The sequence below is a fragment of the Daucus carota genome, chromosome 2 (assembly GCF_001625215.2).
Source record: "Daucus carota subsp. sativus chromosome 2, DH1 v3.0, whole genome shotgun sequence".
Taxonomy (NCBI): domain Eukaryota; kingdom Viridiplantae; phylum Streptophyta; class Magnoliopsida; order Apiales; family Apiaceae; genus Daucus; species Daucus carota.
Genome location: NC_030382.2, coordinates 50,846,848 through 50,864,303, shown reverse-complemented (window position 1 = coordinate 50,864,303; position 17,456 = coordinate 50,846,848). Strand labels below are relative to the sequence as shown.

Genomic DNA, 17,456 nt, shown 5'->3' with positions numbered 1-17,456 from the left:
ATAGAACAAATCATTTTTCAAAAATTAGGTTGAGTTGCAAATCTCGAATACGAAAATAAATAAAAATACACCTTCCAGAATATAACTCGAATATACACAAGCTCAGCACATAACCCAAAAAATTATAATTTGCTAATACACAACTAATAGCAATAATTATATTTTTTGAATAAAATAATAATACTTATATATTATACTATTATATTGCCCTGTTGTGTGTAATTGACGATGCAAGGCACCATGACAGTAGTGGCAGAAACCACAAAGTCTTCATCGGTGGATTATGGTAATAAATAACCATCTACCCGAACCATGATTTGATTCAGTGGGGCAAAACACAGGGTACCCCCGTTCCGCGGGGAGTAATTATAACATATTTTTTTCTGCCAAATTTAATTATAACATTTAAATTACATACGGTAAATATTTTCAATTTTTTAAAATATTTTATTAATAAATTAGATGAAATTGTAATTATGATTTTTCTCCCCAAATAATTTGTGTCTAAAAATATATTACAATATTTATTTTATATAATATAAAATTATAACCAAGAACAATGTTGTTGAAGGTCAAAAAAATACTTTTTGATAACAAAAACATTTAATATCTATATATAAAAAGTAAGACATATTAATGAGTTTACTTACGTATATTATATAAAATATTATCCGTGACATAGATTTTGATAAATATGATTCATGCGTGATTTTTTCTCCACTTAAACATATATCATCGATAATCTATTTTCGTCGACCAACAGCCATCTAAAAAAGGCAGCAGCGGTTTAGATGAAATCCAATTTGGATGGTAGTGCGTCAAAATTAGAGGGGTGTATTCAATTGGGATTTTAATGCATTGTTTTTAGTATATGGATTCTAATGGATTGTATGAGATTTTGATTTTGTGCGGATTCTTGATGAAATGTCGCAGAGTTGATAGGATCTAGGTACAATACTTCAAAATCCCATTGAATTTGGTGGGATTTCAAAAAACTTAAAATACACTGAAGAATGCCACAAAATCCATTTTTTTATGAAATGAAAAAAAATCCATCAGCATTTGAATACCATCAGATTTTAATGGATTTTAAACAATCCTAATTGAATACCATCGGATTTTAAAGCATAATTTAAAATCCCAATTGAATACCACCAGATTTTGTAGCATAATTTAAAATCTCAATTGAATACTTCAAGATTTTAATGGATTTCAAACAATCCCAATCGAATACCCTCGGATTTCATGAATGAAAAAAATGCTTTAAAATCCCAATCCAATACACCCCTCTTAGTTGAGCTTTGTAGAAATTCTTCTTGACTTGGTTTCTTCTACACACCGCTCTCACACTCGTCCTCCATTACTAGTATCCAAACAGTCAAAGCTCACCAGCCCCCACTTTCTCTCCTCGCCTCAACCCCCTCCTGACACACCACAATTTCTATTTAATAGACTCCCTTTCTACATCTTTGTTTTCATATTCTTAATTCTGTGAGGCCCCACCCTCTCCCCCGAGGAATTATGATGCTGCAACTAGTTGACACGTCATTCATATCATAAATATGTAACCACACATACACGTAAAAACCTACTACACACTCGTAATATATCTATTTACACAGAGACGTACTGTTTCTTGAAATCGTCTCTCACGAAACCCTTAACTAACTCATGGTAGTGGTTGATATGAGGCCTGATAAACCCCCCTCTCCTCCTCCTAATCAAATTCACAAGCCGAGCCCTACTATCAAGAATCTATTTCCTTCTCCGGCGCTCTCTCTTAGTCTCGTATACGACTGTTCTCACGCTAAAACTGTTTTTTTACGGGTTTATTTGTGGGTGTTGTTTATGGGGATGATGAAATTGATGTGTTGTGCAGGCGGGGATATTTCGACATGGGGGTGGAGCGGCGGCGAATTACATGGACGTGGAGGAAGGAGATGAAGCGGCCGGTGGCGGCAGAGGAAGCAGCAGTAGGAGAGAGGACCCCACGGATATAAGCAGCGAGAACTCGGTGCCCGTGAGGTCTGATGATGATTATGGCGACCAAGAAGATGATGTTGATGCTGATAAGAATCAGAAGAAGAAGAGGAAGAAGTATCATAGACACACTGCTGATCAAATCCGTGAAATGGAAGCGTAAGTACACTGCACCATTAATGTGTAATCTAAATGTACAGTTGAACATCAATCCGAAACAAAAAATGTACTAATCAAGCACTTAATTAGTTCATGTGTGAGTACTTGTCTTATTATTATCATTGCAGGTTGTTTAAAGAATCACCACATCCGGATGAGAAGCAGAGACAAGAGCTGAGCCAAAAATTAGGTCTTCATCCCAGACAAGTCAAGTTCTGGTTTCAAAATCGTCGGACCCAGATTAAGGTTTGCCTTCTTTTAGTACCCTTTCAATTTGATTGTTTTTATGGAGTAATTCATTCCTTCATCACATGTGATTTTAATCTGTCTATAAATGAAACATCATAATTGTGAAGTAGTTTGATTGTGTCATTGTGCCTATATGCATTTAAGCATACTTGTAGGTTCCAGCATCCTACATAAGAAATACAGTCTCTTGGACTCCATTAAGTTGTTTGAGTTTGACTTTTGTCTCGGGCTTCGACATGATTTAACAACATATTTAGTATTTATATATTTAATATAATTTGAAAAACCAACTTATTGATATAACGTGGCATTATCTACATATATAACATTAAAATTGATTTCTAGTAATCAATCTTTGATATTATATAGGGATGTCCATCTTATAATTTAGAACCTTAGAGCAACTCCAACAGCTTCCCTGTTTGGAGTCTTAAACCAAAATATAAGGAATATGGAAAAATAATCCACTCCAACAGTATCTTAGTGATTCCCTAAATCACTAAGATCCACTAGCCATGCCTTATCTTTAGGTAACCTCTCTCCTCTCCTAAATCTTATTTTACAATAAATTTTGAATACAAACATGTTCTCTCTCTTCACCTTATAAGGAATGAATATAAAAAATATTGTTGGAGGTGAGAATAGCTATTATTATCTTAAGTTACTAGGATCCAATATTTTATATTATATTTAAGAAATGGGCTAAGATGCTGCTGGAGATGCTCTTAGGACACTGATTCCTGTCCATAGTGTAGTAGAATTAAATTTTGATAAATTAACAATCTCTTCGAATAAATATTTCTTCAAACCCAAATCGAGGAGTTAAATGATCCATCTTTCTAAATGCATTAACAAATATTTATTTATTGGAATGACTATAGACTCGTTACATAACATACACTTAATAATAATTTCATAGTATATATATCCAAATACACATTATCTAATATAAAATTAATAAGTTATTATATAATACATATGTTCAGTATATATTTCAAAATACTAATTTGTTCATAAATATAAATTTATAAATAGCAATGATATAGTACATATATTAATAATCTAGACATTAAAAAAGTAAAAGATAACCACGACTTCCACAAAAATCTTAGTATTTACCATCTATGTATAATATAAAAATTATAATCTTGAAAATAATATAAAATTATTATAAATGAATAAATTTTTATTAATAAATAATATATAAATTATATATAGTAAATTAATTAGTTTCACCAGAGAAAAATATCTTCGATCCGAAGTGTATTTATCTATTGAGATTTTGTGAGTTTTGGTCGGGCCCATCGAAAACTTTCAATACAACACAAAACCACTCAATCTAAATAAAACTTTCTTTAGTTGCTTAAACATTAATTATTATCATTAATTACTACTAGTTGCATGTTTGGCTAAGTTTAATTTTTCACTTGAAAATAGAAAAAATGCGCATGCAGTATATTTGTTTGTGTTTCAAGAAACCCAAGCTAAGGCAAAATACTTAATTTGATTAAAAAGATAGTTTTAATAACTTAATAGATGAAATCGCCATATTTATAAACAATATTCCCTCAGTCCCGTTTCAAGTGATGTTTGAATTCTCGACATGTAGATTGAGATGCAAAAAATAATGGTTATACTCAACAAAAATATATCATGGCCATGGACAATTTTTTTTGTTTTATATCAACTATACTGACTATCAATCATGTTCCAGATAGCTGATGTCAAGCAACATATTATTTGGTTAATATAAAAAATGTGTGTGATGTTATAGTGTTGATTTGGCAGGCTATTCAAGAGCGCCATGAAAATTCCTTGTTGAAAACCGAAATGGATAGGCTTCGCGACGAAAACAAGGGCTTGAGGGAGATTATCACGAAGGGTGCCTGCCTCAGTTGCGGTGTCCCTACTTCTGCTAAGGATGCTATAATTTCATCCGAGGAACAACAGTTAAGAATTGAAAATGCTCGACTAAAAGCCGAGGTTAGCCAAGTACATCTGTGTTATATGTTCAACAATTGTCAGTTGTTTCTAATATAGTACTCATATAACATGTAGAATGAAAAGCTCAGAGCAGCCACTGGGAAGTATGCAGTAGAATCACCACCAGCTAGAACAACCTGTTCACCTGGCATTGACCAAGTTGGCAGTATAAGCTGTTCTTTAGATTCTTACAGCTGCACTTTTGGACTCGAAAAGTCACAAATTATTGAGATTGCAAACAAAGCAACTGAAGAGTTGACAAATATGGCTACAAGAGGGGAGCCACTTTGGATTAGAAGCTTTGAGACTGGCCGCGAGATACTCAATTATGATGAGTACATGAAGGAGTTTTCTGTAGAAAACTTGACGAAACGAAGGGCGAAGGGATCATCTGTTGAGGCTTCAAGAGACAGCGGGGTTGTGTTTATGGACCCTTTAACATTAGTTCAATGTTTCATGGATGTGGTGCGTAATTATCACACAATTGTTAATTGTCATTTGTCCAATACTGCAGAATCTTTGATATACATGTATATTTGTATATTGAACTTTTGTGTAAATTTTTGTAGAACCAATGGCAAGAATTATTCCCATGTATAATCTCCAAGGCAGCTATCGTTGATGTTATTGACAATGGAGAGGGAGATAGCAAGAACGGGGCCATTCAACTGGTAATTGATTAAGTTCCCGAGTTTCACTGCTGACTTTTCTTATGAATAAACACCACATTGACGATAATTGTAATTTCCTTAATCGGCAGATGTTTGCAGAGCTGCAGATGCTTACACCAGTGGTGGCCACACGAGAAGTATATTTTGTGCGACATTGCAAGCAATTAACCGCTGATCAATGGGCAATTGTTGATGTCTCCATTGACAGAGTTGAGAATAATATTGATGCAAGATGCAGTAGACGGCCCTCTGGTTGCATCATCAATGATAAGTCCAATGGCCATAGTAAGGTAAAATTTATAAATTATAATAGATAAAAAAAATACTGATCTTACATTAATTGTCACCTTATATATATCATGAGGAAAATTCTTAGGTGATCTGGGTAGAGCATATCGAGTGCCAGAAAAGCACAGTTCATACATTGTACCACACAATTGTTAATAGTGGTGTAGCCTTTGGTGCAAGCCACTGGATGAAAACGTTGCAGCTTCAATGTGAACGCCTTGTTTTTTTTATGGCCACAAATATTCCCACAAAAGATTCAAGTGGTAAGGCTAAAATTTCATGGAGATTCCCTATCCTTGAATATAGATCTTTCTTCGCTGTTTGAAGTGTGAATGATCATCTTCATTGCTTAACTAGGTATTACCACATTGGCGGGAAGGAAAAGCATTTTAAAATTGGCACAAAGAATGACAAGGAGTTTCTATCGAGCTCTTGGAGCATCAAATTATCAATCATGGAATAAGGCTACAAGTAAAAATGGAGAAGACATAAGGATCGCTTCAAGGAAGAATTTCAATGACCCCGGAGAACCTCTTGGAGCCGTGTTGTGTGCAATTTTATCTGTCTGGTTGCCTGTTCCTCACCAAAGCCTCTTTGATTTTTTGAGAGATGAGACTCGGAGGAATGAGGTTGGCAACGTTTAGCTTCTAGCTCCATTAAAAAAAATTAATGAAAGCTTCTCCGAATTTCTTCATTATATCAAGCTTGTCTTAACCTTTTGCGCTTTTGCATAATTTAGTGGGAAATCATGGCAAATGAAGGACCAGTTCAAAACATAGCAAGCATGGCAAAAGGGCAGGACCGTGGAAATGCAGTTACTATTCAGGTGAGTTTTTCAAGTAATGAAATCTCTGAACATAATGAGCTCTCACTCATAAACTTGGCTGTAATGGTATTCCTTAAAATATTCAGGCCATGAAACATAAAGAAAAAAGCATGTGGATACTCCAAGACAGCTGCACAAATGCATACGAGTCAACAATAGTTTATGCACCAGTCGACATAGGTAGCATGCAATCGGCAATGACAGGCTGTGATTCTAGCAACATTGCTATACTACCTTCTGGTTTCTCAATTCTTCCAGATGGACTCGAATCAAGGCCTTTGGTGATATCTTCCAGGCAGGAGGACAAAAGCGCAGACGGGGGATCTTTGCTTACTATAGCGTTTCAAATCCTCACAAGTAACTCTCCATCAGAAAAACTCAGTATGGAATCTATTGAGTCGGTAAAAACTCTAGTATCAGGTACATTGAAAAATATCAAGACAGCGTTGCAGTGTGAAAGCGGATGACTGCTCCTATACAACTTTCATATAAAGATGCTGCTAACTAATGTAGGGCTACAAATAGCATTCAGATTCTATTTTGTCATTTACTAATGCTGTGTTTGGCAACTCAATTCTAAAACTTGATTTAGAATTTAAATGGGCAATGTTTCGGCTCCAAAGTCTACATGAGTTGAATTGAGCCGTCAAACGTAGCTAAAGTTGGAACCTTTTTTTTTTTTTGGTTTTGTGAGAACTTCTAGTGTTACTGATTAGGATCCAAGGCTCCATAATGTAAAACCTTTTCAGTTGTGCAGGTTTTTTAGTAGTTGGATCTTATCAAACTGTTCAAACAGAAAAAAAATCATGTCCAAAGTTCTGAGAAAAAAAATGCTGTAACCATATTTTATGACCTTGATTGGGTTCAGAGTATATGTATTGTAAGCTATTGTTCTCAGTTTGATATTGTTCATTTTTCTGCATCTACATTAATTTTGATTCTCTAAGTCCCTGGTCAGTGATGGGAAACTCGGTACCTTGAGCTCCTGTTCATTGATCAAGAGTCAATGCAGCGAACTCAACAAAATGAGCAGGTTTTCTTTAAGATCATCAAGAAAACTTCTCCAAATTGCCCGGCACAATACTAGCATTGTTTTCCCGTCTTCAGCTTCAACTTCAAGTAACACCCCCTTCATCCATTGTCGAAGGTCCCTGCTTCTTCCACATTAAAACCGGCAGCACACTAGCGAGCCTTCTCATATTCACAAGACGTTAAAGAATGTTTTCTGGTCTCTGTACACCCCACATAAAACACAAGAGGAGGAAACTTCTATTCCTTTTTGCCGGAATTGCATTTTAGATTAGCAGGGAGACGTCCCGACGATGCTTGCCAAAGAAAATCCTTTACCTTGGAGGGGACTTTGAGTTGCCAAATATTTCTCCAAAAAGCAGTAGTGTTTCCTTTTTCTTATCTTCAGCAAAGACATACTCAGGTGGTAAAAGAAAGCTCACTTGTCTCATATAACCATAAACAAAATGTCATGCCTTAGGTCAATGTTGGATGCATTAGATTTGATGATGAGACTATGCAAAAGTGGAGAACAAGAAAAATTCTACACTTCTTATAAGTATACAGTATAAAAGAAAGCACAAAAAGTAGTTCAGACAATATGAGATTCCGTCATCAGTTATTGGAAATATATATCACAATCCTATAAGCATGTCTACTTAAGTTTTGGGGTGTTTCTTTTGAGTCAGTCTCTTCCCAAGTTCTAGTTATTTGCTTCTGAGATAATACTGGTTAGCTGCACGATGTCTGACTGTATTTCTCAAGTTTATCTATCCATATAATTAAACTTCTTATTTGCCAGAAGGCTGGGGATTTTTTTCTTTTCGGTGGAATCATCTTCTTGAGCTTCTTTCTTGTGCTCAGCCTCTTCTTGATCCATTTGCCAACCCATGAAATCCAGCAATGTCATTGAGAGGGGTGCCTCCTCTGAATTGATCTTTTCTACCTCTTCTTTTGCATTTGGTATCCTCTCTACTATAACTGATGGGGATTCTCTAAAAGAGTATGCCTTTCTCTCCACAGACCTAACTGATGGATTTCGTGAAGTTTCATCTGCATGTTGAACATCTTCTATCCGTGACATTACTGTAAATGCCAAGCTTTCTAGTATTCTTGAATAGCTCTCTAGAACAGCATGTCCCACATCCTACAAAACCATTCAGAAATTAGGTACTATGTGCAATTTGCAATCATGTGCTCTGGCAAACCAGTATAAGTGTATCAGAGGTCAGATCGTGTCACGGAGAGAATCAGAGAACTTGTAGTGAAGGAATAACACTTGCCAGAGTTTAAATTATTTACATCTCTTAATAAAACAGTAGCCCTTATTTGTTTAAATATTTATGAACCCACAATGAAGCTTTTCTTACTCGATTGTGTTCAATTTTGCTGATGTCTAGTGATGACTGAGAGATTCCTGGGAATCTATGCTTCAGAATCAGTAGGATGGTCTCCAACCTTTCTTCAAATAGTTCTCTCTTCTCCAAACTCACGCCTGATCCCCAACTAGACTTTCCGTCTTTAGCAGTCATCTTTCTCCTCCAGATCACTATAGATGCCTCGATTCTATTCTTGAGGTCCAATATCTTATGCTCCGAGGACAAGTCTATAGATGAAAGGAAATAATCTGGGTCAAAGTATTCCAGTGTTATATTCTTATAGATCAAATCCCCAAGGCAAGCCTTCCCATTCTACAGAATCAAAGAAAAAAAAAATTAGTATTGCTTAATCCAAGTACATAATCAAAAATTTCAAGTTCTCCCCAGCACACCTTAGGTAGAGATTCAATGTAGCTTTCGGGGATCTCCATTTCCGATAGGATTTGAGCATTTATAGCCATTGCAGCTTTATGTACTTGGTTCACAGAGTCCTTTTGGAATTGCAGCCATTTTCTGGTAACATCTGATAGACCATTTGGTGGAACTTTTGGCGTAGGCACCCACCATTTATCCTCGTTTCTTTTGTTTTTCGCTTTTTGTGAATCAGTTGCATTTTTGGACATGTAAGAAAACTCGTTTTGATCTTTAAAGTTTTCCAAAACCTCCTGTGTGATCAATATTGAGAGGTTTAGAATTATAACTTGGTAAATAAAAACTAAATTGTATGCAGCTCGAAGTTGAGTTCTCTTACAATAACCATCCCATCAAGCTTGCGTAGAGCAGGGATGTTCATGTGAAGGTCAGTTCTTTGCCTAGTTGTCATTATCTGTCCAAATGAGGCATATTAACTTCTGCAGCAACTAAGGAAACAGGCGAGTGTGTAAGGTACTTACTTCAAAAGTGACCCCATTCTTGCTTTGTTTGGAAGGCGCAAATTCAACAATCTGATCAGTAACAGATAGGAGCCAGTCGATTTCTTTTTTCCACCTAGCTTTCATCTCTGGCGGCATTGGCTCTAATTTCTTATGTTCGCTAAAAACAGAAGCTGATATTGTTTGATAAGAATTAACCAAAGTTAGTTAAGCACTCTGAATTAAAAGTCACTAGTGATCTCAGGTATCTACCAGTACATCACAGCTTATAATGAAAGAACTAGATATGAATCAACATAAAATTTCTACATAAGTCTTGCATACCTGCCAGGTTTGTGATGGCATTTGACAATGCCAGAGCAGATGGCGCGCCCTTTCCTCCACCTGACATGTCCTCACCTAGAAGCAACTTCGCGAACCTCTCTTTCATCGCTTCCATGTCTGAGATCATACAAATTGCCCACATATTATAAAAAAAATAAAAAATTAACGATTTCCTGATCTCTTTACCAATGTCTTGAAACCTTAGTATATTTTTACTATATAAAACGCGGAACATTCATATATTACAGAGAATGCAGGACAGTATTAACAGAACAGAATGCAGAGGTGATCGAAACCTGAGTGACTTGCCTTTCAATTCGGCTAAAGAGGGGACTTTCTCAGTGGACAGAGGCGAGAGGACAGTTTCATCAGACTCAAGTGCAGCTTGAATTTCATCCTCCAGAGGTGCTGATGCATGGGTGCGGAGAGGCTTATTCTCCGGACCAGGGGAGACTGATCTATTGGTATCGATGTCGATATCCGCCATACTCTGAGTCTGTCTGCCTCCATCGCGCTGCCGCTGAAACTGGAAGATCCTGGCCTTGACGTTCTGATGCTCATCCTCGTCGTCGTTTGCTCGAACCATTTTCATTCGAGCGCTTTGATAATCAAGATGAAAATATAGGGGTGTTAGGAAGAAGAAGAATGAATGAATGAACGTGACAGAGGAATAGAATGAGATGATCTGCACATGATGAGTTGAGAGTTCTGGTGATTTGACAAAACAAGAGGATCCAGGGGATTATTTTCTGCTCATAAATTAATGGTCCTGTATCATTTTTCGTTTTTGTTGGAGGAACGTGGGGTGCATGTTTGTGGAACCATCAACACCCATGCACCCATTTAACAAAATAATTCGCTTCAAAACTTCTGCCCAATTACAATTACAATTACAATTACAATAATAATAATAATAATAATAATAATAATAATAATAATAATAATAATAATAATAATAATAATAATAGCAACAATAATAATATCAGAAAAAAAGGATATATATTTCATATATTTTTGTTTTGTTCGAGTTCGACCGACTCTATAATTTCAAAGTTTGGTTCGTAAACAGTTAGGTAGGTTCAAGTTCGGCTCGAAAACTCGAATCGAGTCACCAAATTATTACAAAAATTCAAAATATGATCGATTCAACTCGAGTTTGATTAGATTAAATATATCAAATATGAATAAAATATTAAATATTTTATAAAAATATATTTATAATAAAAATTTTAAAAATAATAGAGGCTCGCGAACTTTACGAGCTGAGTAATTTGAAGTTCGAACTCAACTCGGTAAAACATTCAAATAGCTCGATTTCGAATTCAACTCAGATTTTTATCGAATCAAATTCAAATATTTTACGAGGTCAAGTATCTCACATACAGTTTGACTGATTTACGCCCCTAGCCTGAGGTAATGAAATAATGAATTTGGTTTTGTAGTAAAAAGATAAACGGTTGATTTTTGATGAATGATTAAGTAAAGAGATATAAATAGTGATGCGGGTAAAATGATATATATATTTGATTTATAGTGATCTAAATGAGTTACCGATGAGATAAGTGGGTCAACCGAGATATTTTGACGCAACGGCTGGCCAATTTGATATAAAACCCTGATAATATTCGATCAGCACTTTGATTAGAGTTCGGTCATTTGTGCATAATTTATTACTCTAGATTTTAGAATTATGCAGATATAGAATAACAACCTATCAGAAAAAGAAAGAAGAAAATAACAAGATAAACGACGAGCGGCTGAATTTTTTTTATCTTGAGCACTTTGAAACTTCAAACTCCTCCACTTCTCAATTGCAAAACCTCTATATAATCATCATCGTCATCATCCCCTGAGGCAAGAAGAAAGATGGAATCAATCGGAGTACTAATGGCCTGCCCAATGTCAACCTACCTTGAACAAGAACTCTCTAAGCGATTTAAGCTCTTCAAGTTCTGGAACTTCCCTCAAAAAGACGCTTTTTTCAAAGAAAACGCGCTATCTATCCGCGCTGTGGTGGGTAACGCGACGGCGGGGGCCGACTCGGCCCTGATTGACTCGCTGCCGAGTCTGGAGATCGTTTCGAGCTTCAGTGTGGGGCTGGATAAGATTGATTTGGCCAAATGTAAGGAAAAGGGGATTAGGGTTACGAATACGCCGGATGTGTTGACTGAAGATGTGGCTGATTTGGCGATTGGCTTGATTTTGACTACTTTGAGGGGGATTTGTGCGTGTGATCGCTATGTTAGAGCTGGCTTGTGGAAGACTAAAGGGGATTTTAAGTTGACTACTAAGGTTTGTGCCTGAATTTTTCGTCTTTTTTCGTTGCCTTGAGTGTATGATATTTGGCGATTTTTCAATTTATTTTGTTTGTTGTTGTGTTGCATTACTGTTATTGGTGTGAGGTAAGGAATGTTTCAAATAACTTGTCTTTTACTGTTAGGTATAAAGTTTCTATATTTGTTCTAGGACTAGGGACAAGGTCTTTGTATATTGTCGAGAAGATTGTTATGTTGTTTGGGTTTGATGACGCTTGGATAATGTTGTCTGTTCACTGCTAAGAAGGCTAGAATAGTGAGTTTTGTATTTGTATTTTCGAGTGGTGTCATAATTCGTTAGTTCTTGTTTTTTCACTAAGTTTGTTTATAGATTTTTAGGATGGTTGCAAGTTATTTTCACCAGGTGTATCAGTTGGTATTACTACTTGATCAACAAATTTAAAGGTTGCAGTAACCCCTTTACATATTAGTAAATAAATTGTAATATTGTATGAACTGGCTCTGAAATTAGGAGGGTTTACGAGCTTATCATTTTTCCTCTGCTTGTTTGATTTTCAGTCCTATAGTAAATATTAATAGTTTGCAAGTGTTACTGATGTAAAAGCAGAACTTAGGTATCAAGAAATGATCTGCTTTAGTTTGTTTTGAACTTTGACTTAAGCTTTCCTGCATTCACAACTGACCTCAAGCATTCTCCCTCTATAAATTGTCAGTCCATGTATTGTTCTATTAATTCCATCATTCTTGCAGTTTACTGGCAAAACAGTGGGTATTATAGGGTTGGGGAGAATTGGTTTGGCAGTTGCAAAGAGGGCAGAAGCATTTACCTGCCCAATTAGTTACTACTCAAGAACAGAGAAACCAGACTTGAAATACAAATATTACCCAAGTGTCCTTGAGTTGGCTTCCAACTGTGATATCCTGGTTGTTGCATGTCCACTGACTGCTGAAACTCGCCACATTGTCAACCGTGAAGTGATTAATGCTTTGGGTCCTAAAGGTCTTCTCATCAATATTGGAAGAGGTCCTCATGTTGATGAAGCCGAGCTAGTATCTGCTTTGGTTGAGGGCCGTCTAGGTGGTGCAGGGCTTGATGTCTATGAAAATGAACCCGAAGTACCTGAAAAACTCTTTGCTTTAGATAATGTAGTCCTCCTGCCTCATGTGGGGAGTGGTACAGTTGAAACTCGTAATGCCATGGCCGACCTTGTAGTTGGAAACCTAGAAGCACACTTCTTGAAGAAACCGCTGCTCACTCCAGTCGTGTGACTGTTGTGAAGGTATGCAATCATGATTGTTTTAGGGCTTTAAACAGGTGTTTCCACTGTATGCCCTTTCAATATTTGTAGACACTTTCTGGCTAGAGCTATGCTATCATCAATAAAAGCTCAGTTATTTCTGTTACAACATGACTTGGTAGTAATTGTCAAGCCATTGAATTTGTGCATGCATCTTGTGTAAAAAAATGATGTTTGCGCATGTTAATATGTACATTGTCTTTATGATTACTCATATACTCTAGTAATTAATTTTCCAATGTCGTTTACAAAGTAGCGAGGAGTTGAGGTCCTCAGGACATACTTTTGGCTATAGGATATAGTTGAAGGCCCCTGTGCTTGTTGCTTGGATATTGCTTTCCATTTTATACTCACCTGTATATTTCCGAGAGAAAAAGAGAAAGAAAAGAAGTGAGTGAACTTTATTATTTCCAACATCAGATCAGCTGATTATTGACATTCTAACCCCAGATCATTCAGGTCAATATCAGACCAGGGGGCAGAGTCCTTTAATTAAAATCGGTGGACACGCAGCTGAGCCCAAGGCCTACCAAGTACCAACCTTCATAAAGTCTATAGCAGTAAGAAGCACTTGGGCTTGGTGTATGTTATGTAGCTCTCAGTTCCCACCTGTATGGCAGTACATGTATTGAAGTTATTGCCTTGTATATATATGATACAACCAAAATAAAAAGTAGGACCCGTGTAGTGCAGAAAGAAGCCACTAAGAAAACGATTTCGTTTAATAAAGAAAAAGTTTATTTATATACAAGGGAAAAGAAATAAATATTGGAGAACAAAATAACATAGTGGGAGGAAAACTATCCTATCAACATTTTTGAATGTTTATTTAACTCATATATTCAAATAAATTAAGATCTGAACTCTATAGTTTTATCAGATATATTGTGTGGTTTAACTTATGTTTTTTCATTTTGATCGGAAAAAACCTATTTGGCCTGGAATTGAGTTAGATTAAAAAAAGCTCAACTCATTATATAGTATTAAGGTGTAGTACATATTTCAAATTTGGACTTAAATTTTTTATTAAAAAACTTTATCAGTTTACAACTTTGGTGGATGCTGTGAATCTACCACCTTGCAACTTAACGAATAATTTTGAATATAATTTGGATTTAATATGTAAATTTTCTAATATTAAGTTGCCATTGGTAATCGGTATACACATACCAACATCTTATAATATTATAAAACTCATTGATAGATATGTCTATGCTTGCCGACAAAATATAGCAAAGGCTAGGCTCGGGTTGAGGATAGGTTTCAGGTTCTCAAGTACAGTAGCTTTTGGCTGTGAAGTCTTGACTACTCTCCAAGCCTCTCATCATGCAAAGCTTCCCTACACAACACAAATATATCATCATATGATGGATAAATATTGATACACACAGACAGGTGTAACTCATTTGTCGGTCTGCTTCTGTGATTCTCTTCAAGATAAGTAAAAAATATCTAGTCTTTCTTGTTGGTTCATCAACTCATCATTAACTCACCTAGCACTGTTTCATCTACTCTATAATGTTCTTGTTATTATCCTAGTGTATTACATCTTATTATTAGCATAATTTAGTACTCTCAAGTTTCAATCTTTTTGTGTTTATGCTCAAGAAAATTCTGGCTTCTTTTTAACTTCTAGGAGAGTTTGTGCCCTTTTTCTGTTTAAGTCTAGTGATTGTTGTTTAGGTTCTTGAAATATGATGCATACGAAGTCTGAGTCTGATGTTACTAGTTTAGCACCATCATCGCCATCCCGGTCATCACCGAAGAGGCTAGTGTACTTTGTGCAGAGTCCCTCAAGGGACTCTCATGATGGGGACAAGTCCTCATCAATGCATCCGACTCCCAGCTTTAATAGTCCGACGGAGTCCCCTTCACATCCTTCGTATGGCCGCCACTCGAGGAATTCCTCATCTAGTCGGTTTTCGGGGATTTTTAGATCTTCTTCAGGGAGGAAAGGAGGCAGAAAGAGGAATGATAAAGGGTGGCCGGAATGTAATGTGATTGTAGAAGAGGGTGATTATGATGATGAAAATGGACTTACAAGGAGGTTGCAGGCTTTGATTGCGCTGCTAGGCTTCGTTGTCCTGTTTACTGTGTTTTGCCTAATTATATGGGGCGCAGCTAGGCCGTTTAAAGCAGAGGTTACTGTTAAGGTATGCCTTCATGTGATTATATTTAAGTTGTTAGATATATCGTATTGTAAATTCAAGTTATATATCATCGTAAAGAAGCACCAAAGACTGTAATTAGGTAGAAGAATAAGAGCTATGATCGTCTTAACATATTTGGGATCAATTCCCCGATCCACTTCAAACTATTTGAGTGTAGTGCTTACTAAAACTTATGCCAATGTAAAGCTACTTGAATGTAAACCTTTAATATGATCATCCTAAAGTTTATATGTTTAACTTGAAGTTTCAAATAGCCACCCTTCCTTCCATGTTTCTCTTGTTACTTCTATTGAAGAGGTTTTTCATTTGCATTTTCCCCTTTTTATAAGCTTTCTAATGAATCATGTGATTGACAGAGCTTGGCTGTCAACAACTTCTACATTGGAATGGGGCCAGACGCCACGGGGGTTCCAACAAATATGTTTACTTTGAATAGTTCACTGAGGTTGAGCGTATACAATCCTGCTACATTCTTTGGCATTCGAGTTAGCTCCACGCCTGTCAACCTGATATACTCGGATGTAGTTGTCGCAACTGGTCAGGTGATATATCTTCCATCAACAAAGCATTATACCACGCACGACAAATTATAATGTATAATACAAAATTTGATTTAGTGTTTTCATATATTTTTGATAGTTGAAGGAATGCTAGTTTCAGAATGCCTTACAAAATATCAGAAAAAGAATGATCAGTTCCAGATGCAGAACGAGTATAGCTGTATAGCTATAAAACTTAATTGTAGTTATAAATTATTACTAAATTAGACCATCATATACTGCTGCAGCATATTGTTCTTATGACTTCCCTGCTTAAATACTTTGTAACTATTTAAAAAAGAATCTTTATAAATCATCATTCATGGTACTTTTTTGCCCGAATAAATATTAGGAGCCTTTGTTTCTAGTGGATAACCACTTGTCTAATATTCTTATGTGCACGTTTTTAACTCTACCTTAATCTTCCCCAAAAACTGCAGTTGAAGAAATATTATCAACCAAGAAAAAGTCATCGGACTGTGTTGGTGAACTTAGAAGGACTCAGAGTTCCTTTATATGGAGCTGGATCAGCCTTAAACGAGACCAGCAACGGTTTTCAAGTTCCATTGGAACTAAAATTTGAGATAAGGTCACGCGGACATGTGGTTGGGAAATTGGTAACAACAAGGCATCGGAGACATATATCCTGCTCTTTGGTCGTCGACTCCACCAAGTCTAAACCTATAAAATTCCGGAAGAATTCATGCACTTATGGCTGATTTTTTACAGAATGCTGGACACTGCACTTCACCCCTTGCTAAGTGCATGCTTGGGGTCTAAAGTCTGTTTACTCTGTTGTTGCCTCTTATACAGTGTGATCTGCTTGTAATGTAAACTGAATTTTTGTTGCATCAGTTCGAATGTAATTCTATTTAATCTTTACTCCTTCGCAAGAGGTGTTACTTGTAAGCTATGCTGAAATAATGTATGGAAATGGTGTGAATATTTACATATAATTTAAAGTATTAAATTTTACTATTGCAAATTCATTTATGTCAACTAAGGACCTCTTAATTCATTGATGCAGCACTGAAATTCAGTTTCACATCACTCTCCCTATTTTAATACATGACAATTTTTTTAATTAACACATCCAGGTGTTGTGATCCTTTAACTACAGTTATTATGATAGAATTTTGTTAATAAAGATAAATAATTAATTGTTCACAAACAATATTAAAATTATATTTTTGTTATGCATTTGAAATATTTAATTACAATATTCATTAGAGCTTTGTATATTAAATATGAAACCGAAAATAATTTTGAAAAGATATTTTATATGAGTTTGAGATTCTAAAATGATTTCTTATTATGAACTAAACAAACAACAATTATATAAAATGATTATATTATAATAAAATGAGTTTTCTGGTGACCTGCATTAACAACTGCTTCAAACTAATTATACATTACTCTTTGATATTATTATT

At 35.8% G+C, this 17,456-nt stretch overlaps 4 protein-coding genes across 6 annotated transcripts; 3 read left to right on the top strand and 1 right to left on the bottom strand.

Moving 5' to 3' along the window:
• Positions 1-1,581: 1,581 nt before the first annotated feature.
• On the top strand, positions 1,582-6,804 carry LOC108206549 (homeobox-leucine zipper protein GLABRA 2). 2 transcript variants are annotated; one of them, XM_017376881.2, is made up of 11 exons: positions 1,582-1,788; positions 1,880-2,139; positions 2,268-2,385; positions 4,177-4,371; positions 4,447-4,836; positions 4,941-5,042; positions 5,132-5,332; positions 5,419-5,593; positions 5,688-5,959; positions 6,070-6,156; positions 6,243-6,804. In XM_017376881.2, the coding sequence occupies exons 1-11, from the start codon at positions 1,672-1,674 to the stop codon at positions 6,621-6,623; spliced, it is 2,298 nt and encodes a 765-aa protein (XP_017232370.1). In that variant the 5' UTR covers positions 1,582-1,671; the 3' UTR covers positions 6,624-6,804. The 2 variants fall into 2 exon arrangements, with proteins under 2 accessions (XP_017232370.1, XP_063944095.1); XM_064088025.1 differs by having other exon boundaries at positions 4,447-4,788; positions 6,243-6,757.
• An 873-nt stretch (positions 6,805-7,677) lies between these two features.
• Positions 7,678-10,531, bottom strand: LOC108209338 (rop guanine nucleotide exchange factor 12). The gene is made up of 7 exons (XM_017380185.2): positions 10,049-10,531; positions 9,740-9,856; positions 9,437-9,588; positions 9,295-9,369; positions 8,936-9,208; positions 8,535-8,855; positions 7,678-8,311 (listed from the first exon to the last, which is right to left on the bottom strand). Exons 1-7 carry the CDS (start codon positions 10,329-10,331, stop codon positions 7,931-7,933), a joined length of 1,602 nt encoding a protein of 533 aa, XP_017235674.1. The 5' UTR covers positions 10,332-10,531; the 3' UTR covers positions 7,678-7,930.
• Positions 10,532-11,387: 856 nt separating this feature from the next.
• On the top strand, positions 11,388-17,008 carry LOC108209340 (glyoxylate/hydroxypyruvate/pyruvate reductase 2KGR). 2 transcript variants are annotated; one of them, XM_064088022.1, is made up of 5 exons: positions 11,418-12,031; positions 12,766-13,703; positions 13,773-15,466; positions 15,841-16,026; positions 16,464-17,008. In XM_064088022.1, the coding sequence occupies exons 1-2, from the start codon at positions 11,606-11,608 to the stop codon at positions 13,282-13,284; spliced, it is 945 nt and encodes a 314-aa protein (XP_063944092.1). In that variant the 5' UTR covers positions 11,418-11,605; the 3' UTR covers positions 13,285-13,703; positions 13,773-15,466; positions 15,841-16,026; positions 16,464-17,008. The 2 variants fall into 2 exon arrangements, with proteins under 2 accessions (XP_063944093.1, XP_063944092.1); XM_064088023.1 differs by having other exon boundaries at positions 11,388-12,031; positions 12,766-15,466.
• Positions 15,008-16,742, top strand: LOC108209341 (uncharacterized). The gene is made up of 3 exons (XM_017380187.2): positions 15,008-15,466; positions 15,841-16,026; positions 16,464-16,742. Exons 1-3 carry the CDS (start codon positions 15,008-15,010, stop codon positions 16,740-16,742), a joined length of 924 nt encoding a protein of 307 aa, XP_017235676.1.
• Positions 17,009-17,456: the final 448 nt, after the last annotated feature.